We start from the raw sequence: 21,725 nt of genomic DNA, 5'->3' as shown, positions 1-21,725 counted from the left end.
CATCCACCAAAAACTCTTACAAAAAAAAAAAATAAGATCTCAATTTTGTACTTTCTCCCCCCCCCCCCCCCCCCCCCCCTTTCCCACTCCCCACACACACTCTCTCAATTCTTCATATTCTCACACTATATCTCATATGAGAGAGAGAAGAAGAAGAAAGAGCAGGTCAAAGATTTCATCATAAACGTGGGGGTGAAAAAAACTCCAACATCCCAAAAAAGAAAGAGAAAGAAAAAACCCAAGGGCCAAGTCAATCAATCAGTCAATCAGCCAGCCAATGTACGTGTATAGCAATAAAGTATACAGCAGCACATTGTGGGAGAAAACATGTTTACAAAAAAAGAGGAAAAAAGGATCATGAGAAATAAAAAAAAAAGGGGGGCAACAGGAGTAAATATCAGATATCAATCAACACCTTCCTTTTCCCACCCTCCCTCCTTTGTAAAAACCCATCCCCTGTATCTGTGCCTGGTTTGCCTATCCTTCTCCCTTCCATTTCCTCTCCCTTCCATTTCCTCTCCCATCCTGTCGTAAATACAACATCCATAGTGGCCAAAACAAGTGGGAGCCATTCAATTGTTCTGCCACATTGAGTGTCTTGACTTCATGCTAAAAGAAAAAAAAAATCGTTCAACTTCTTAAAACATCAAGCATTCCCTAATTATCTCCTTTTTCATACGTCTCGACGTTGGGTGTGGTCATCCATTTTGTGTTGCCGAATTTCCCTCCCAAAACCAACAGGGTGGGTATTGCATCCGTAGATTTTCTCCCAGGCGTGATCCTTTACGCCAGGCGATGATGACATTGACTTGTGTGTCCCTTTTGTTTTTTCAACTCCGAGCCACTCAGTATTAAAGATTGGAGCACACCAAAAGGGGACATTAGAAGAAGCTATAAACACAATTCATGAATAGAAAAAAATCATGATGAATTCCCTAGTCCGAAGACAGTAGAAAGGGGGGAAAGAAAAAGAGAAAGAAAAACAAGTTCCTCTCCCCTCCTCTTGGGGGAGGCAACATCTGTCCACCCGTTATGGTCAAATGATCTATGGGGCAAAAGGTATCGCGAGTAAAATGCGTGCTCAAACTTTTAGTGAAACGTTGCATAAAAGCCTTGTAAATGCAATAAAAAAAACACAACCCCGCCTTTAGTCTATTTCCCTCCCCGAAATGCAGAGACACCGAGAATAAAGAAAACTTTTTTTATTCATTGTCCTTCTTGTCAGTGGCAGGGACAGCCTTAGACATAAGAGGCGAGGGTCCAGCAGAAGGAGGGGAAGCCGGGTGGTCTCCGTCCATAGTAGCAAGCAAACTGGATGAATATTAGTATTTAATTGGAATGGGGGGAATTGAGCGAAAAGAAAAAGGGGGGATTTGCTTACCTGAACGCATTAGAGCTTGTGGGGCCAGGAGTTCCAGCGCGTGAAGAGCTGTTGGAATCATCGCCAGAGCGGCCAAGGGCGCCACCAGGTCCGAAACGTCTTCCACTGTTGCTACGAGAGGAGAGCATCGAAGCGGGACCCAGGGTGACATTTGAGCTTGATGCTCTGTTCATAGATGAACCCTTGAGACGTCTCAGGTCGTCCACACCAACCTGGTTACTAGTTTGCTGTTGGAAGCCACCAGAAAAGTTGCGAGCATCGCCGCGACCGACGGGAGGTCGACCACCGCCAGGACCTCGCTGGTTGCTTCGTGCGGCTTCCTGAGCCTTTGCAGCTTGCTGAGCTTCGGCCTAAATTCAATTTGATCAGTACTCACTGTATGAGAGAGGATAGGGGTTGTTGAATAGATGTATAAACTCACCTCGGCGCGAACCTCTTCCAAGGTCTTGGGGCCCTTGTTAGCCTCCTTCGAGACCCAACGGGCTCTTCGGAGGTCGACAATGTCCATGAGCATGAATTTGATACGGCTCTGCAGCTCAGGCAGATCAATCATGCCCTGGATGCGCTGGAAGTAGGCGTCTACCAAAGGACGGCCCTTGGTTTCGTCAAGATTGGCACCAATAGTGCGAAGCAGCTTGCAGAGAGACTCGACTTCAGCCTCGTCTGGCAGACCCTGGTAGTCGACCAGCTTGCGAACACACTCGTGCATGATACGCTCTGTAAGCATGCCCAGCTTGAACAATTCTCCGATGAACTGAACGAGACCAAGTCCTCGTCGCTTAGCTGCGGCGGCGGCGTAGTATTCGTCAGATAGGAGAGCAGCCTCCGTAGGCTTAGCATCCGTAGGCTTATTGTCGGTATCTTCAGCACCCTCTGGGGCTTCCGGCAGGTTGGTTGTCCAGCCACGCTCAAACTCCTCCTGGCATCGGTTCAAGAGATACTTTCGGAAGAGGTTTCCGCCGCTAACAACTTGGCCATTCTTGTCCTTGATGTTCTCGTCACGGATATCAGAGCTCATGGTCTCAAGCATGCGCTTGCAGAACTTGGCATACATGGATGCCCAGTGAGCTTCATCAGTAGCCTTCTCAAAGGTAAGCTGGATGACCTGGCGCAGTGTCCGGCCATCAGACTCATCCTTTGACTGCGAGGCAATAAGCAAGATCTGATCCGCAATACGGTCAAAGTTCTCAGGTGTCATCTTGTTTAGAGCGGCCTTGACCTTTCGCTGAACCATCTCTGGCTCCATGTGCTGGCTCGGGCCAGGAGCTGCAGCACCGGGCTTGGCTCCGACACTAGTAGGCTTCCATCCGGTGGCAGAAACAACAATGGGCTTGAGCTCCATGCCAGCGGTGAGAGGCATGGTCTTAGCAGCCTGTGCTTCCTTGGCAGCGTTGTCGTTGCGTCGGCTACCACGAGTAGACCGGCTGGACTGGCGGGGAGAGTTGGGCATGTTGCGCATGTTCTGAGAAGAAGTGCGAGACATGGCAGATGAACCGGGGAATCCAGAGCCAGGGCGCTGGAAGGATGCCATCGGGTTGACCTGCGGTCGCGGCAGGGCGCCGCTGGCAATAGCCATGCGGTCGGCTGATGTGGTTCCGGGAGGCAGAGTGCGTCCTGCAGGAACACCAAAAGAACCGCCGGGGAAACCACCTCCACCGCGAGATCCCTGTCTGGCTGAGCTAGGGGTCTGGCCTCGCGATGCAGATCGGCCGCCATCGCCATCGCCAATCAGCTGCTTAATCTGCTGGTGGAACTGCAGTGAGGGTGGTTCCGTGAAGACCTTCTGGAACTGGAGCATGAAAGCGGCGTCGTACTTGAAGGTCTTGCCCTTCTTTGCGACGGCAGCGTTGAGGGCTGGGTTGGGAGACTTGATTCCTTCGGGGTAGATATCCTGGTTCATGACCGCAAGGAAGCGAGCAGATTTCAAAGACTGGAGAGCGGCACTAGGCTGGGGGGGCTCCACCGCACCGGTCTTGATGGGTGCCAGGTTCAGAGCAGCAGGCTTGGCAACTCGCTTCTCCTTGGGACCGGCAGCCTCAGCAGACTTGTCTCCAATGCTCAGGTCGCCCAGCTTATCGGCAACTGAGTCGGGGCCAGCAGGCTCGTCCTTCTTTTCGCCACGAGCCAGAGCAAGAGCTTCAGTAAAGGAGAGAGTCTTTCCAGTAGCTTCAGCAGCCTCTCGTCGCTTCTCCTTCTCTTCTTCGAGTCTCTCCATCTCTCGTTCCTGTTCTCGAAGCTTTCGGTCCTGTTCTTCAGCATTGGTCTTGGCATTCTTCTCTTCCAATGCCTTAGCCGCAGCCTTCTCAGCGTCTCTCTTCTTCTTGTGCTCTGCTTCCTCTGCTTCACGCTTGGCCTCGGCAGCCTCCATCTCCGCAATAATCCGCTCAAGCTCTTCTTCTTCGGTTTCAGCCTTGGCTGGCTCCTCAGGCTTCTGAGCCTCCTCGACCTTGGGCTCTTCCACCTTGGGCTCTTCAACCTTGGGCTCCTCAATCTTGGGCTCTTCAACCTTGGGCTCTTCAACCTTGGGCTCTTCAACCTTGGGCTGGGGCTCAGGCTTAGTCTCCTCAGATTTCTTGGCTGGTTCTTCAACCTTGGCCTCCTCAACCTTGGGCACTTCTGCCTTGGGCTCTTCCACCTTGGTTTCCTCTGCCTTGGCCTCGACCTTGGGTTCGACGGGCTCTACCTTGGCCTCAGGCTTGACTTCAGATGTAGCCTCAGGCTTGGGTTCAGGCTTAGGAGCCTCACTTTCCTTCTTCTCTTCTTCCTCTTTGGAAGCGAGCTGCTGCTTCTGCGTAGCGGCAATAATCTTTGCCTTGAGCTCCTCCTGGATCTCCTTGGCGGACCTGTTTACTGAGTGGCTCTCTGTACGAGCATGGGTGGGCGTGTCAGGCTTTTGAGGGGGGGTTGGGGTTGAGGCGACAGGAGGAGTCTTGGTCTGATGGGTGCTGGGAGAAGGAGAAGCTGGCTGCTTGAAAGCCGAAGTATCAACAACCTCACCGGCAAGATTTTTAATTTGAATTGCTGCGCTCTTCCTCTGGCGAGGAGCAAAGGGGCTTCCACCCTTTGGCTGGGCGTTGAGAGCCTGTGGGTTAGATGACACGATGGCGGGCTGGCTCGGCTGGCCGGCGCTGGGAGCCCGCTCAGGCTGCGAGGGCGATCGAGACATGCTGTGGCTCTGTTGGTGGAACGGAGGTACGAAAGGCTGGTTGAAAGGCTGGGCGTTGGGTTGGGGGGGTCCCATGTAAGGCATGCCATTGTAGCCAAACGGCACTGTCATGGGCTGGCCATATTGGTTCATCTGCTGCGGGGGAAATCCGTACGTCTGATTCTTCCAAGTTAGCAAGCGCTCAAATCCTCCGTTTTCAGGAGATAGGTCAAGTGAAGGCTGGTGATTGGGGGGGAGACTATTGAAAATGGGGCTGGGAGAGGCAGGTGAGTCCTGTTGAATTCCACTAGAAACCGGACGCATATTGTTCTTGTCGTGGGTTCGCCGCATTGTATCTGCACGTTGGCCATTGTTACCGAAGCGGCGCTGATACTGCTGCTGTTGCTGCTGCAGAACGTCGCTGGGAGATGGCTCACGCGCGGGGTCCAAGGGGCGTCCCGTCTGAAAAGACCTGTCGTGCTCACGACGGCCTTTTGCCTTTTTATAGTTGGGCTTGGAAAAATGCATTTTGGTGACTGCAGGAAGGGGGTACTGTACTTGTTGCTGATGTTGCGGCGCCATGGGTGGCGGATAATGGTACTGCGGAGGCGTTCCCATAGCCAGGTTGGGTGGCGGCATCGTGGCGGGAGTCAAGTTGGGGGTGCCGGGCAGCGAAGACACCAGAGCAGGGCTTCGTGTCATGGGCTGGGGCGAGTTCGGGTAGGGTCGATTCGGCTGGAAAGCAGGAGGCATGCCACGGTTCTGGGCAGGGCCAGGTCGATACTGGTTGTTGGGAGGGTAGCCCATCTGGTGGTTATTGTTGAACTGAGCAGCATGAGGGTTGAATGAGTTACGGTTTCGGTTGTTCTGAGGGTTAAAGTTGCCACGGCTGCTGTCACTCTGCACAGAATGGCCAGACTCGCGGCGGAAGTGTGAATTGGGCTGAGATGCCAGGTTCTGGTTTGGAGGCACGGAACCTTGTCTCATATGACGCTAGAAGGATAGTTAGTATTTGACGACAAAGGTCTACAAGGAAGGGGAGAATATGGGGAGAGAAGAGAAAACACTTACATCACCGTCACTTCCAAGGCTACCAAAAGTCATCTGGTTGGTGGGCTGCTGCAAGCTAGACGGAGGTCGGCCACCGCTAGCAGAGGGCTGGGGAATAGGCGCAGGAGAGTGAGCGGGAGAGGGAACTCGGTGGTGATTGTTGCCCTCAGGAACTGGGATAGGAGCCGAGTGGCCAACATGAGGAGTGCTGTGACCCATGGCAGGCGAGTCGTATCCAAACTGGATGGCCGACTTGGCGGCGCCAATGGAGCCGCCGTTGGGAACGAAGCCGCTGGGGCCGTTGGCAGCCATGGTGACGGAGCCTTTTCGAAGGTGGTCGGGGGCAGAGCCGTTGAGAGTGCTGCCGCGAGCGACGGTAGGGGCCGCGGCCTGTTTGCCGTTTACTGGAGAAGGAGATGAGGCAGCTTTGGCATTCTGTGCCGTCGAGGCAGCTGAGCCAACTACCAGGGGGGCGTTCGAGCCGGACGCAACTACAGGCGCCTGAGCGGGCTTCTTTGGCGCACCTGCTGCGGAGGCATATGAAGTTGCCGTAGGAGCGTTGGTGTTGGTCGCCGGGATGGGGTTCTGCTGATTCGCAGGCGACGTCATATGGGGAGCGGGTGGTTCGCGATGCGAGAAAACGAAAGGCTTGATGGGTTGTTTTCGTTGGCGGGGCGAAAAGGCGAAAGGTAAGGGAAAAAAAAAAGAAAAAAAAAAAGCCGGGACGACTTTTTTTTTCCTGGTTTTTTCCGGGGTGGTGTTCAGAATCGACTCAGCGATCCTTCACTTGCTCTCTGGGATTGTTCTCGGCGAAAGGGGACCAAGAACGCTCGAGAAGAGAGGATATTGGATTCGGCTCGTTCGACGACGACTGGCTCGGTCGATGGTCGAAAACGAAGCGGCGAGGAGATGAGGCCGACCGGTGGGGGAAACGATCGCAGACTGAGCTACGATCCCGCGGGGTGGCGTCAAAGAATGAGCAGGGAATTGAATCTTCTGCTACCGAGGCCACAGAAGATAATTCCAATGCTGGTGAGGAGAGAAAAAAGGCCAGGCGAGAAGAAGAAAATCCACCGCACTGCTCTCGTGTTTGGGTGATGAAGGTTGGAGAGGAGGTCCAAGCAAGAAAATTTTGGGCAGCAGGAATACAGGATGTGGGCGGAAGGGGCAGTGGCCAAGAGCGCCGCTAAAAGGAGGGGTGGCGCTAAAAGGCTGCCCAGACTTTGGTTCCCTGCGCTAATTTTTTTGTACGTACTGTACAGCGGCTGTTGAGAGGGCCAATCTGAAGGTTCTGGGTAGCAGTAGTTGAGTTGTTAGTGTGTAGGGTGCTTGGAGCACGAGCAGCAGCACCGCACAGTCTAGAAGAAGTACTACTTACTACTAGGGGTTATCTATCGTGCGGATGGATGTAGGATCGATGTTTGCCTCTTGTTCTTGTTCTTCTTCTTCTTCTTCTTTATGGTCCTTTCTGGGCGGGGAGTATCGGCTATCTCAAGCTGCACCAAGTGAGAGTTTTATACTTTTTGCAAACGCACCGATTAAACGCCAACACGCTGCGCTGTGAAAGTGGGCGAGAGTCGAGAAGAGCAGCGCCCCCACCCGTTCTATTTATCAAATGCGTTTCCTCAGACAGAGCTTTGTTTCTTCCATTTTGTAGTTTGTGTCTTTCTTTCTGGTTCTATTTTTGAAAATCGACTGTGGCTTTTTCTTTTCCCTGGGCCGTGAGCAAACAGAGCCAACACACGGCCGTTTGTTCTCCAGCTTCGTATCACCGGCGGAAATGAGAGAAAGTGGTGGATATGCCCTATGGATCTTTGACGCAGGTCAGAAACTCTGAGCCAGTCGTATCATCTCATTGCGGCTCCCTGCTGCTGCTGCTCGTGTTCACTGCCAGGTCCCGCCAGTTCCACGATGCAGTCGTCATGTATTCCTCCCTCTTTCACTGTTACTGAGATACTATCTTCACACCCTTCAGCTGCAGTCTTCCACATGCTACAGTAGGTTCTCTGTAGCGCAGCTTAGACATGTCGTCGGTGTTATCACCACGTGACTTTTACGTCAACCCAGCATCAACCCTAGTCCAATGGGCGGCTTCTGCTAGGTACCTAGTCCCGATCAGTCGGGTACATGTAGCGCTGAGATAGGCGTTGACAAGTATCAAGCGTCAAAGCCTTGGAAACAAGAGATAAAAGAGAATTCAAGTCTTGAACAAGCCATGATGGTGCATCGCAGAAGCATCTTTGTTTCCGATTTCACAAAACAAATTGTTCGTTTCTTTGCGTGGCGTTGATGACCTACAAAAGACCATGCCGCCACAAGGCACAAACAAAGCGTAGCATGTGACAATCTCCAAAGCATCGCAACGCCTTCTGAGGAGTCATAGCAATGACCTATGAGTCAAGTCGAGATTGACCTGGCTCTAGTTATATGCGAATACTCCATATCTAGAAAGTCCTTAGATGCCGCCACATAAGATTTCTATAGGGCCGCCGAATTTAACTTACTATCTCCATATGTACCGCGCTCGGTCTTGATGAGAAGACATCCAAACTCCGAACTAGCTGAGCCGCATTGAGGAAACCACCGAGCGGTCTCGCAGACGAGGGAGAAGCCGGAATGAATAACCATGTAACAGTAGGTAGCTCAAAATGCATGGCCGCTTTCCAAGGATGAATTCTGCGGTGCCCCATAATGCCGGCTTTTGCAATGCTGCCTGACTGTCTACAAGTACCTCGCGGCCTCGCTAAATAGAGGCGTGCCAACGGCGTTCTTATCCAATGCCAGAGCCACCAAAGACTAGTAGTCCGAAAGAGAGTTGGATATTTTGAAAATTAAAGAAAGAAAAAAGAAGAATAAAAATAGTAGAAATGCTAGCATCAACACATCAACACCGAATTTACCCCTAGAGCACCGTCCAAAGCAAAGTCGAAGCCGACGTTGTAGGTTAGCAACTGTGTGGCTGAAGGAGACGTAATTGGTCCCTGGTACCTAGAACCCTCTGTTGAACGTTTGAACCCCTCTATCAGCCACAGTGACGAGGTACCTCATGTATTTTGGAGGCGATTTCTTTGTTGAGAAATGAAAGAGCGAGGATAGCTGACTGTTCATTCTTTCGCCAGCTTACGATTCCTATTGGATGATTTGCAAGCAAGACGGTTTGTCTCGCCACTGATAGGTACACAGAAGAATCTTCACGCTCAACTGCCTTGTCAACATCTGGTATGAGGTAAGCCTGCATAATAGGTACTCAAAAACTTCAAACGCAGCTTCCGAAATCCCTTGGATGAAGTAACCAAGCACTCAATTGTTCATTGAAAAACAATATCCAGATTGCACAATGCTCAAAAGAAAGGGCATTATTCAGGACTCCAGCTATAACTAGTGTCACATATTCACAGCTATTTTAATTTCTCCTGCTTCAACTGCTTCAACTGCTTCAACTGCTTCAACTGCTTCAACTGCTTCAACTGCTTCAACTGCTTCAACTGCTTCTATATTTTCAAGTCTTATACGCTGCTCCAATGTTTTTATATGTAAGCCGACTCTTTCATTTATCCATGGACAAGGTGCTACTTGTAGATAACAAAACTGGGGTCCAAAAGAAATTACATGGGCCCGGCAATAACAGAGTGACCTGTCCTATGTAGTCGCCCGCTAAAAAAAAAAAAAAAGTTGTTTCAAATACACCCCTGGTGTGATTATATCATAAAAAAAAAATTAGAAAGATACGATTGTTTCCCCAAACACAAGCTAGGAGTTTTTAGTGGCCTTATTTTCCCCTACCAAATCGGCCCTGTGCGAAAACTCCAAAGCTTGCGGCCACTGTCTTGCAACGTTCTATCATTGATGTCGTAAGAAGCCGCCGGTTAGAGCCATCAAAATTGTAGTCTTTTCGGAAATTGGAAATTACAAAAAGGAATAGAAACAAGTGACAATAGCTCTAGACTGAGGTCTCTTGGGTTGTAGAATCCATGTACATAAGATACCATGTTACCAAGGATTTGATACAGTGTGTGGCTGAGAAGTACCGACAAACGACAAGCCCTCAGAGCGGTATCACCCGAACTCAGCGTCACGAGATAATCGTCGCCCTGTCCTACCAGAAAATAAAAACTGCGAGAGGCAGCCATTCATCATCACCTGATTACGAGACAATTATTGCTCCAAAAGAAAAAAAAAAGAAAAAAAAAAAAAAGTTCAAGTCGGCAACTGCCGATGCCGATGATGATGATGATGCGAGGATGCACTGTGGCCGATCTTCCGCTACGAAGGATGCAGTATGCAGTACCGTGCTGATTGATGAAAGGAGAAACATGATCCTCTTCATGATTAACCCGATACGCTGTACATTTGATAGACACTTCAAAGTCCGGATACTTGGAAGAGGACAAGCATACGTGCCCATGGCCATCACCAATCGCCTGTATAAGTGCTGTACTCCAAGGACAACAACCAATATCCCATTTTCTTTCCCCTATTCCGTTTCCATACTGCAAGCTGAACTTCTCAATCTTAATAGTATATGAAGCAGAAAAATATCTCTCTATACAAGTCCAACATTGAAGAGCAAGCTTCACTCTGTACCAGGTGCCATCTGCAAAGTCGCAGATCATCCGCCTTCAATGACGCACCTTGTCTCGCCCCCCATGTCATCACATGTGCAACGAATTTCCAACAACCCAAAAGTTCACACTCTCGTTTCGTTCTGCCATTATCTAACGGTATGCATCATATATGGAAAAAAAGGTAAAAGCCCCTTTCAGCCGAAAATAAAATAAAATAAAAGAATGCAATATCATGGCTCATTTCTTTGTTACATCCTTTCACATCACTAAATGTCCCTTTTTTCCTTTATTATTTTTCCCCTCTTCAGTTCAATTGGGTGTAATTCCACGTCCCCGGAAACTGCAATCTCTAATTCGCCTCTCCTTCTCGGACTTCAAGAATGTCTGGCTCTAGAGCCCTGTCTTCTTCCTCATCGTAATATCCTCCCTGTCCCTCTTCGCCTGCCTCATCAATTGTAGATTCCATCAACAGGCCCTGCTCTGCTTGTAACTGATTGATTTTGGTTTGTGTCATCTCAAACACATACTGCCCTATGTGCTCAACACCCTCCATGGCGACTTCACCCTCCACTGGGCCGTCTTCCTCTGTGTTTGGCCGTTCCGCTCCGTACAGCTCTCCTGTTACTAGCATCAGTTTGTCCGGACGTTGTAAAAGCACGTCAAAAGCTGGTCGGAGCTCAGGGCAGGCTTCAAACACTTCTCGGCGTCCAAGAACGTAGAGTCCAAGTCGCGCGCGAGAAAAGGCCACAGTCATACGACGGACGTCGCGAAGATAGCCCACTCGTGATGTGCGAGTCAGAGAAAGAATGATGTCTAGAAACTCTATTAGCTTTTGATTTTTTCCCTAAAAAAGATGGTGATATGAGAAAGAAAGAGGATAGAAACTCACAATCATTCTGTTCTCCTTGGTATTTGTCGACTGTAGCAACAGCCTTGGGCAGACCAAAAATGGGACTCGAAGCACATCGGTGGGCGAGAACATCTCTCACCAGAGCCTTTTGACCGGCATATGTCGTGAGTATGCTAATCTTCTCAGCTGGGTATCCTAGGAGCCGCATATACTGGTAAATGGCCACCGCGTATTCAGCCTCACCGAGATTCTGAATAAAGTGTGGCGTCGGTTCCGCTTCACCTCGGCCCTTGTAGTCGGGGACATTGATGAATTGAAAGTCGTATTTGAAGCCAGCATTTGCCCGCAAGAACTCTGGGTTGGTCTGTACGTCGGGGAGGCTGTCAAGCTTGGGGTATCGCCACTCGTACAGCTTCGCAATGGATGACCGAGCACGGCCTTGTTGATCCAAGGTCACCGTGGGCACGCCAAGCCGAACCAGCCGCGAAAACAGCGACTGCTCCAGGTTGGCATAGTGTCGGAATGCCAAGCTCTGAATAACCGGCGAGTTTTGGAAATGGTCTCCGCATAGTACGACTCGTTGCAGCGGTAACTGCCCGTCGACAGGCTTTTGCATCGCCAGTGGAATAAACGTTTCTATCTCGGTGATTTGCGCCGCTTCTTCCATGACGACGTTGTCATAGTGAAAGCCAAGTGCTGCAATCTCGCCTCTCCTCATAGCCGCATGGGTAGTCGTCATTGCGACAATGCGAGCCTCATTAGTGAGGAGATAGTTAGCCTTATCCTTCTCACGTCGCAGGATCTCAAATGGCCGGATGTCTGCCAGCTCAGAAAAGATCTTGGAAATGTGGCGGTAACAGCCCTGAGCAATGTCCAAGACTTGTGCTCGGTCCGCTTCTTGCGGGAATAGGGGCTGGGGAGCATCCGCAAAATAAGAGTGAAAGGGGAAATGCTGCACAACGTCGGATGCGCTAGAGGCGTCGGATTCTGCTACTAGAAGAAACTTGGCCCAGGCCGGCTCTACATAAGCAACGTTGAAATATCCTGCAGTTTCAGCCGAGTTCTCATGTGCTCCTGGAGCCCCCAAGCTTTCTGCCAGCTTCTTGACCTCAAACAGAAACCTGTCCCGGTTGTCCAAAAAGGACTCGACGCGGCCATACTTGCTGAAGCTGCCTTCAGTGTCCAAATCTTCCTCGCCGTGGCCGAGACGTAGGAGGTGTCTCTCATCGATATCCAGTGCAATGATTTTAGAAAAGAGTTGGTTGAGAGCCTGGTTGCTGTGTGCGATGAGTAATGTCTTTTGGTTCGGAAAGTTGTGGTAGATGTTGTTTATGATTTGTGTAGCGACGTCTGTCTTGCCTGTCCCTGGGGGTCCGACAACGACGGTCAATCCAGGTTGAGATCCGGACATGATGGCCTCGATTTGAGCCGGAGTAAACCTCACAGCATTTTGCTTTGGCGCATCAAAGGGATAAGGGCCATTGTTGGGAGGCTTGTAGGTGGAAACCTTGAGAGTCTCTACCTCTGACAGCAGCGCTGGTTCTAAATCACGCCGTCGCTTCTTGGATGGCTTGCCGCCCTGAGGCTCTTCTGCTTTGTCAACAGCTTCAAGGACATATGGCGGCCCAAAACTGCCGGTAACATCATCGCCCGGCTCAACAGTCTTTCCAGGTAAGCTTTCAACCAAGTGCTGCCAGCCCAAAAACGTGTCTCTGTAGTCGATTGTCTTGAGCCTATTGGGCAGATTTTTGTAGTGCGCGCCAGCCGGGTCGCCGTAGCCCAGAAAGACTTCGTGAAGCCATGAAGGCAGTGGCATTTCGGATAAGACGAGGGTGCGGATGGCCTCCAAAACCGGCTTGAAATTGTTTTCCCTCTTGTTCCGTCTGAGCAGCAGGTTAATGCCTGCATAGACATCGGGCTTACCCGCCGCGGCTTGCTCAGCATCATGCGCGTAAGTTGCCGAATCTAGCCTCAGCTGGATACGTCGTTTTGGATCCAGGCGCTCTCCCCGTTCCCTGGCGTGGTGGCCTCTGTCGTCCGTGATTTGAACGACTTCGGCAGTTCGTACCGCCAGGACACCGGCCTTGTCAGCTTCTGACTGGGTTGACCTGCCATTAGCTACTCCTTGGCTAGATGAAGCGGGCTGAATGGCTAGCAAGAAGACAACATCGCCTGGACGGAGTGTGTCCCACTCTCTGCGCACACCGTCTCCTAACCGTTTCGCATCAAACGTTACTTCAGCCCGAACCACAGATGGCTTATCGTCTCCGACAAGAGCAGGGACGACTTCTAGTATTGTCGGCTTGGCAATTGGCATTGCCATTTTCGAGAAGCCTGCGAAGTGGGTTTCTCCAGGCCGCCTGCTTTCCGGTCGCAGACGACGCAGCGCAGCCTCGATGTCCTTTCGGATTCCATAAAAGGACTCGCAGCGATATAGCACCAGCGCCCTCCAAAGAAAATCGCCAACTGAAAGATATTGAAGATTCAGCTTTGGGAGGGCTAGAGGATGTGAGCCATCGTAGGAGTCTGCCCGTTGAAAGCTCTCATCAAACAGAGTGTCTTCACTTGGTACCAAGCTTATTCTCTGAGCAACCTCCTGGAAGGTCTTCTTCCGCTCAAAGGTAGTCAGGAGAAACTCAATGAGAAATTTGCGATCAATACTCACGCTGAGACTGTCGGGATATGTGGATCTGAGGTCCAAAAGATTCACCAGCTCGAGCAACTCGTCATCGTTAAGAGGCTCAAGATGTGATACCAACTCTTCTCGCTTATCAACCGCACCGTAATTTGACAGGGCCAGGATAGTAAGCTTATCCTTGAAGTGCTTCAAAGCAGTTCGCTGGAGCTTTCCTAGCAACGTACAATGCCTGTCAAAGGCCTCTGATCGGTTTAATTGAATGCCAGTCTGGTCATCAATGGCAAAGAATGTGTAGTGGGAGAGAAGAGCGTGAAGATCACGCAGCAGAACGCTGGACACGTCGTTGTATAGCGGAGACAGTCTCATCAAGGGAATGAGATGCAAATCCTGGACTAGGGAGTTTACGTATCGCCGAGTGGGCAGCTGGCTCTGCAAATCAGATATAAACTCGGTAAATCGTTCGCAGTAAAGAAGCGTCTGCTCTGACTGGTCGCTCTCGTCGTACAACTGGTTGATAAAATCAAGGATAAGCGTGTACAGCCATGAACGCTCGAACCGTAGCCGCGCTTTGGTGGCCTCATCTGCCGCATCATATCGCTTCTGGGCAGCTCTCCAAGCTTTTCTAAGATGCGGCGAGGAGTCGAGATGGGCCTCTTGGCGCTTCTCGGTGGATAGGTTATGCCAGATGCCAATTGATACCAAAGGAGCGCATTCCTTTCTCACAATAGAACAGTCGAGACTCTGGAAAGCATAGATGAGGAAGCAGAGGAGGTGCGTTCGCAATGTCGTAGACAAAGTCCGATCGAGTGTCATTGATAGAATACGGCGGAACAGGGACGAAAAGTCGTCGGGTCTCTCCTCGAAGATTTCTATTATTTCGCTCTCACGTTAGATGTAGCCTTCAACTTGGCTGAGCAATCAGACTTACTCCATGTTTCGAGGTGTTCACGCCTCTTGACATTGCATATCAAAGCTAGTATGAGGACATGATGGTTGGACGACTCTTCGGAATAACCAGGCCATAGGTAGCTATTGCAACGCGTTAGAACAGCTCTGAAACAGCTAAATATCACCGAATTTCAAAGGAAGTCATACTTCTCCAACGTCTGTAAGCTCTCCAGCAGCAGCAGCAGCTTGTATGAGAAGCCATCCTGCTCTAAAACATCCCAGATGCCCTGCTTGACCACGTCATTCTTGACCTTGACCTTGGCCGTCTTCTTCCCGGGCTTCAGCCAATGCTTCCGTGCAATCTGCACAAACTGGTGCTCCTGCTCCTCCACCTCTGCTGGCGTTGGGCGCCCATCTGTGGTCTCCTTCGGCGGCGGACGTGTCGTCGCTGCTGCTCTGCCAGCGCCGGTGCCTCTGGATCGCTTCGCGTTAGGCATTGTGAGGCTACAGTCGCGTCATGAGCTGCTCGAAATATCCGGCCGGGCGTCCCAAGGGCTGGTGGACCGACTAAATGCTGCAGGAGAGGCTCGTTTCTGGGACAAGGTGGGCATTCATGCGCAGCCGATGTTGCGTCCACGCCTGGCAACGTTCCCTGTGCACAAAATTTCAGCCTTGCGCGAGCTGGAGACCCACTGAGCGGCAGCGCCAGGGCGAGCTACATCTTATCAAGTATCTCCTGACAGCCAGTACCGCCTGGCCCATGCAGCGCTTGCGGCTGACTCGTGTACCTGCAGCAGCATGGAACCATGCGGGCATCTCTCTCCAGTCTCAGCCTTCTCACCTGGCCATCGAACAATTCGCGACTCAACTCAGCACTTTCTTTCACAGACGACTATCCGCCGGCAACGCGACCCTCACAATATCGCCTCTGCCAAATTTATCCACATACACACTTACAACCCTTAATCTCGACTAATTTCGGCTTCGCTTACGTTCAACAATCACACTCACACCCTGGCGATCCAGCATCCGTGTCGGCGACTCGACACGGGTCGACTTGGGCATCGCTTTAGCGTTTGAAATCGAGTTTTCCGCCATGCCGGCCCTCGATATCGAGAACCCAGGCGTTCCAGCCGTGAGCGCGTTCGGGGAGCTTCTGAACGAGCTGCTCAACGAGGCCTCCGCGGCAAAAGAGACAACCACCATCGAGCCTGCTCTCTCAAAATCTGACTTTGCCAACATCTTCGATCGAGTTTCCTCCTCGCTTGCCCGCGCTAACATCGCGGGCACCGAAAGCAATGCGCCTCAGGACTCGCTCAGGTCTCGGCAGTTTGCCGTCGTCGAAACAGCGGCTCGCGATTCCTTCAGCAAGCTAATCGTAAGCCGACAAACAAGCTCTTTTCGAACCCCTCCAGAAACTAATCCATAAAGGCGACAACGTCAATTGATAGCCCCAAGTTTGTGCGGATGTGGAATTTGCTAGATATTCTTTCGATACTCTCCGACGACGGTCAATGTGACCCTGCTCTTCTCTTTTGGCTTGTGGAGGAGCTTCTCGACAGCCAGACGATTGCGGGATGCCGCATAATATTCGACTTCCTTGAATCAAGACGAGAGCGCATCACCGCCAAGCACTTTAAACAGAAGAATCTTGTTATTCTCCGCAGTTGCAACGAGCTGTTGCGAAGACTCTCTCGCGCCGAGGACACAGCTTTCTGTGGACGAGTATTCATCTTTATGTTTCAGAGCTTCCCTCTAGGAGACAGGAGCTCTGTCAATCTACGAGGAGAATACCACGTTGAGAACGTGACATCTTTTGAAACACCAGAAGATGAAGACAACAAAATGGAAGTTGATGCTCAAGCCGAAGCGCCAAAGGAGTCGGGGGCGCCCAAAGCTGGTGCAAAGAATGGAGCTCAAGAGTCAAACAAAGCGTTGGATTCTGACACGCTATATCCTCTATTCTGGTCTTTGCAGGAAAGCTTCAGCCAGCCCTTGAAATTGTTTGACGTGGCCAATTTTACAAAATTTAAGAGCAGCCTGGAGTCGACAATCAAGGCTTTCCAGGCGATCCATGACGACAGCTTGTATACATCAAAGTCGATGGAGAATCTTAAGCGAACTCTCAAGAGAAAGAGGGACGACGATGGAACTGAGACGCTACCAGAGGCGTTTAATCCCAAGTATCTTACGAGTAAGGACTTGTTCCAGCTTGAGGCAAGTATCGCAATAACCACCCTAAATACCCTCATTGGCAAGCATCTAACAGTAAAATCCCACTATAGATTAGCGATCTCTCTTTTCGGCGACACGTCCTTGTTCAGGCTCTCATCATCACAGACTTTCTCCTATCCCTCTCAAAGGAAGAGAGGGAGAAACGAACAAACATCAACGTATCCAACAAGTCGGTCATTTATCCTGACCAACTGAATGAAGAAAATGTAAGAGACTCCTACCCTGACAGAGACTCCATACTCACATACTCACTTTGTCCTATCTCCAGACGAAATGGGCTACCGACATAAAAAAGGTGATATCAGACTATCTCAAGCAGGGCGCTGATGGGCCATACTTTTTTCGCATGGTAGAAACAGTGCTAGCTAGGGATAAGAACTGGGTCTTTTGGAAGATGGCCAGTTGCCCGCCCATCCAGCGCGACCCAGTCTCAGCCCAAGGCTTCCTCGAGGCAAGGGAAGCCGCTCAGCGCATGGCGACAAGCAAGCGGCTGCGACCAAATCCGCTCAACGCCGTGCCTCTCGATTTTCTCGCAAACGAGGACGAAACCTCGGCTTTGGATAAGCTGAAAGATGCAGAGCGGTACCAGCTGCCCGAGTTGGACGCGTTCAAGAGCAAAATCGCAGACGACGACTTTGAGATTGAGATGCCGACCAATAGCGAGACAAAGGCCGCGGCCGTTGCGGGCAAAGCGAGCAAAAGCTGGAGAGCTTTGCGGATAGCGTCGAGATTCAAGCTAGCGGCCTTTGATAAGCTCGATGACCCGAAGAAGATTAACCTCATCTTTGAGGACGACATTGAAGGAGCTGAAGACGAGGAGGATGCTGAACCAACCGCGAGCGAGGACGACATGCCCAAGAATCGCGACCCCATCATCTTGTCTGCGTCGTCTGGTATTGACATTTCATCGCTAAAGGCGAAGCTCATGGATCTGCATAAGGGGGTATTCGCCCCTGTGGTACGCCATGCTGTGCGCGAGCCCAAGGACGGAGAGATCAATGGCAAAACATACCATTTCGTCAAAGCCCAGGAGTTTAATCAGCTGCGAGACGGTGACCGATTAGTTGAGTACACCAGCCGCGATGGAGTCGACTATGGCACAAGCAGCAAGGCTGTTGAAGCTGTTGTTGACGCAGGCAAGGTGCCCATCATTGAGCTCGATGTCGAGGTACGTGACTGCACTCTCTTAGACATCCCCTTTACTTTACGCCTTTTTTTTTTTTTTTTTTTTTTTTTTTTCCCTTTTCTCAGTCCTGTATGCCTTCCAGTCAGATCAGTCGCTTACATATTTTTACCTTACCAGGCCGCTCAATTCGCCAAGGACATGGACTTCTCAGCCCGCTACATATTCATCAAATCCTCTTCCGATGAAACCTTTGACGAGTCCAAAACGAATGAGTTGTTCGACACTGTAGTTGTAGACAAGGACAATCTCGAGGAAACGGCCACTAGTGTTGGGGAATTCATTTACGCGGAAAAGCAAGAGGACCAAGATGAGACGACAGCTAATGGCGATGCGAACATGGAGGATGCACCGCCTGCAGACGGCGACGAGGAGGAGGCGTAAAACAGCCGCATTTACGTACAGGCATTTTTGGACTTGTTTTACTTTTTTTTTTTAATGACAGCATGGGCTTCACGTGGGATATAGGCTTTTGTGATTTTTGATTTTTTTTTTTGGTTTTTTTCAATATGAGTGTATTTTTAAAAAGTGCTGGAAAGTCGGGTTCGAAGAAATACCCAAGGGAGTCAGAAGCAAGATACCAAATACATTGGTCATATAGTCTAGTATGTATACAAAGAAAGAAAGCATGTTTCACATCACAGATCATATGCAAAGAGTGAAAAAAAAAAAAAAAAAATGAGTGGACTGTACGATTTCAAAAGAGCAATCTACCAAGTAGTACTACTGAAAGTCCGGTTTTTTTGGTCACACATGCTCGATACATGTATATATGTATATATATATAACAAAAGGAGCCATTTCAACATCAACCCCCCTCGACAGCTACCCAGCTATTCTTCACTTCCCATGTCATGAAAATTCCAATCTAGTAGATGATGGGAGAAAAATAGCACGCTAAAAAGCAACGGGCCTGTCGAAAGTAAGTCTCCCAAACAGGAGGAGGTGAGAGGCGATTTCACTCGTCCTCTTCGGAGGATTCCTCCTCTTCGGCCTCCTTGAGCCAGTTGATAAAGGGCTCGGCAGCCTTGCGGACCTTGCGAGAAGTAGCAACGTCGACGTACTTCTTGCTAGCCTTGGAGCCCCAGGGAATGAGGACCTCCTCGGAGGCAAGGTCATGCTCATAGTACAGCTGCAGGATCTTGGCGACTTGTTGCAGCATTTCGGGGTGCTCCTTGCTGAGGGTGCCGATGAGGCGCTCAGTGCCACCGAGCAGGGCCTTCTCATGCTTCTCAGATGTGACAAACTGTGGAAAAGGCGGAGTTAGCTAAAGGAAAATGTTGAATGCAAGGGAGTAAAGGGAATGGTGTAATAGCTTACCTGCTTGAGCATACTTGCGCGCTTAGGGATCTGGGCAAGAATGTTCTTGTCAAAGACGGTCTGTACCAGAACGAGAACAGATCGGTGCTTGTTCTCGATGCCAAGCTCCTTGGCCTTGACATAAATGTTGATGGAGTCAACCTTGTCAACGCCACCCTTCTCCTCAGCTTCCTGGACAATCCAGTTGCCAAGGTCGTCGTAGACGGTGTTGCCACCACCCTCGCCGTCCTCGTCTTCATCATCGCCGCCGCCAATGTTGAGCTTCTGCTTGAGCTCGCCAGGCAGCTGCGCTTGGCGAGCCTTGACGGCTTCCGCGCTCATGTCGACAGCCCACTCGTCATCCTTGACCTCGATATCAGCGTTGGCAGCGGTAATTGCCTCAGCCTGGACCTTTTGGAACTCGTCATCGCTGCCGACGTCGGCCTCATTGTCGCCAGTCTCGTTGGAGCCGTGCTCAGAGCCATCCTCGCCACTGGCGTGGCCATTCTCTTTGGCATGGCCGTTCTGCTTGGCCTTTTTGGCAGCTCGGCGCTCGGCCTTGTCCTTCTTGCCCTTCTTGGGCTGGTTCTTGAGGATGAATCCACTAAGCTTCAAGCGGAGGTCAACGTCGGTGCGCTGACCGCAAGCCTTGCAATCGAGAATGATGTGATCATCTTTGATGATGACATCGGTCTCAGGGTTCTTGCATTTCTTGCAAAGGACAAATTTGTTGATGAAGCCATCGAGATGATCCTGCAGCTTGGCGGCATCGTGGGCGCCGTTGATGATCCAACGGTCATCCTTGGGGTCAATGTTGGTCTGAGCACCAAGCTCGAAACCAAAGTACTTGATGACGTAGGAACCAGGGCGAGCAAGAGACTGAGCGACGCTGGACAAGTTGACGACAACGGTCTTGATACCGTTACCCTTGCCTTCAATCTTGGTCTGGAGGCGCTCCATCTTGTAGCGGTAGAAGGCATCGCTGACATCGCGACGAACGTTGACGAGAGCCATGATGACGGTTGTATAAAGATTTTTTTTCGGAGATGATCTCTTGAATTGTGTTTTTGTTTTTTTAAGTGGCGAGACGAGGGCTTGAGGGCTAAAAAATTACGTCTGTGACGAAAAATATCGGCATGAAGCGACTCGAGGCGTAGTAAGACGATTGTGATTTTGACGCTGGATATAGCGGGCGAGTCGGGGGACGAAGGGAACTGAAGAAGTTCAACAATTATGCGTACTGGACATAGGGAGGACCGGACAGATTCTCGACTGCAGTGAGATAGGCATGAACTCGGAATCGAGGCTAATATCAACCGTCGGATCTAATATCGGGACTGCTAGGTTTCCGCGGTATGCGAAATAGCTGCAGCGTGAAGAAACGTCTGGATACGGTGGCGGAATCGTGCTGATACATAAACAACAAGGTACCGGCAATAGACTGCTAAGTGGGCAGAATGCTGGTAGAAGCAGACAATCTAGGGAGATTGATGGAGGAGGATAGCTGAAGAAGGGCGTATGGCGTATATCACAGAAGCTCTGCGGCTATGTGCGGTTGATTGCTCAGCTGGAGGCGAAAAAAATCGCTGTGGAAAAAAGTGCGCTGCGACCGACAAGACAGTCAGCAGGCCTGGCAGATGGTGGAGATCGAGAAGCTCAGAGATTCTGGCAGATGCAGTATCTGACGGAGTCGATACGGAGTCGTCGAGTTGGATGAGGGGAAAAGGAAGAAGGGAAAGAAAGAAGAAGGTGAAAGAATATAAAGAGGCTACCAGGATTTTGAATCAGGCCGAGATCCAGGTGGGGGCAAAGTTGTCAGCAAGCGCGGAATTTTTTTTTTATTTTTGGCCTTTAAAATTTTCTTTTTTTTTTTTTTTCTTCTTTTTTACACTTTAGTGCATCACGGCGCTGCAGAAGGGTTCATATCCACTAAAGCAGCCGCTGGCAGCTGCGACTCTTCCGGCGTCTTCAGCGCCCCGGGGCTCGCTCTCGGCTTCTCTAGCGCCATCGCTACAGCAGCACAGCAGGCAACCACCAGCAGTGCGTGCATCTGCGCCGCCGACACGGGCCCGGCATATCTCCGGATACGCCGAGACAATGGCCGCAGAAAAGTGTGCTCGGATGGGCTTCTGGGACTGGTGCACGGCACGTCTGTGTCGAATGGATTGCGTGTCAGACTGGCGGCGCGTTCTAAGCTGCATTGAGCCATTTGCTGCAGCAGTTCTTGGCACGGAATATGCGGGCTCATGCATGCCTGTCTGTCTGGCTGTCTGTGCCCTAGGGCCTGGTGCGGAGAGAGCCGACTGGGCTCTGGGCAAATTGAAACGCACATGCAAAATAGTCGATACAGCTATAGAAGGTCCATATCTGGGCTCTAATTTTTGAAACATCACGCCACCATCTGCCTACTGACTACTGACTACTAACTACTAGTAGTAGGAATTGTTGGTATTAGTCAGACGAACAAGCAGATGGAGAAGAGCCATGTGAT

At 50.7% G+C, this 21,725-nt stretch overlaps 4 protein-coding genes across 5 annotated transcripts; 1 reads left to right on the top strand and 3 right to left on the bottom strand.

Annotated features, from left to right (window-relative positions):
* Positions 1-71: 71 nt before the first annotated feature.
* TrAFT101_011149 (uncharacterized protein) lies at positions 72-7,765 on the bottom strand. The gene is made up of 6 exons (XM_024903831.2): positions 6,955-7,765; positions 5,598-6,867; positions 5,085-5,519; positions 1,803-4,703; positions 1,382-1,731; positions 72-1,311 (listed from the first exon to the last, which is right to left on the bottom strand). The coding sequence occupies exons 2-6, from the start codon at positions 6,183-6,185 to the stop codon at positions 1,203-1,205; spliced, it is 4,383 nt and encodes a 1,460-aa protein (XP_024757103.2). The 5' UTR covers positions 6,186-6,867; positions 6,955-7,765; the 3' UTR covers positions 72-1,202.
* Positions 7,766-9,924: 2,159 nt separating this feature from the next.
* On the bottom strand, positions 9,925-15,164 carry TrAFT101_011148 (uncharacterized protein). The gene is made up of 4 exons (XM_024900964.2): positions 14,725-15,164; positions 14,558-14,658; positions 11,031-14,498; positions 9,925-10,954 (listed from the first exon to the last, which is right to left on the bottom strand). The coding sequence occupies exons 1-4, from the start codon at positions 15,012-15,014 to the stop codon at positions 10,491-10,493; spliced, it is 4,323 nt and encodes a 1,440-aa protein (XP_024757102.2). The 5' UTR covers positions 15,015-15,164; the 3' UTR covers positions 9,925-10,490.
* A 233-nt stretch (positions 15,165-15,397) lies between these two features.
* Positions 15,398-18,572, top strand: TrAFT101_011147 (uncharacterized protein). 2 transcript variants are annotated; one of them, XM_024908788.2, is made up of 5 exons: positions 15,398-15,895; positions 15,949-16,734; positions 16,803-16,958; positions 17,021-17,920; positions 18,056-18,572. In XM_024908788.2, the coding sequence occupies exons 1-5, from the start codon at positions 15,614-15,616 to the stop codon at positions 18,317-18,319; spliced, it is 2,388 nt and encodes a 795-aa protein (XP_024757101.1). In that variant the 5' UTR covers positions 15,398-15,613; the 3' UTR covers positions 18,320-18,572. The 2 variants fall into 2 exon arrangements, with proteins under 2 accessions (XP_024757101.1, XP_065985292.1); XM_066129162.1 differs by having other exon boundaries at positions 15,398-16,734.
* Positions 18,573-18,596: 24 nt separating this feature from the next.
* Positions 18,597-21,021, bottom strand: TrAFT101_011146 (uncharacterized protein). Its single transcript, XM_024901060.2, has 2 exons — positions 19,256-21,021; positions 18,597-19,181 (listed from the first exon to the last, which is right to left on the bottom strand). The coding sequence occupies exons 1-2, from the start codon at positions 20,246-20,248 to the stop codon at positions 18,894-18,896; spliced, it is 1,281 nt and encodes a 426-aa protein (XP_024757100.1). The 5' UTR covers positions 20,249-21,021; the 3' UTR covers positions 18,597-18,893.
* Between the last annotated feature and the right edge of the window lie 704 nt (positions 21,022-21,725).

This window comes from Trichoderma asperellum, chromosome 7 (genome assembly GCF_020647865.1).
Source record: "Trichoderma asperellum chromosome 7, complete sequence".
In the NCBI taxonomy this organism is placed as follows: Eukaryota; Fungi; Ascomycota; class Sordariomycetes; order Hypocreales; family Hypocreaceae; genus Trichoderma; species Trichoderma asperellum.
Note: the sequence above shows the minus strand (reverse complement) of the source record. Positions and strands in the feature narration are given on the sequence as shown.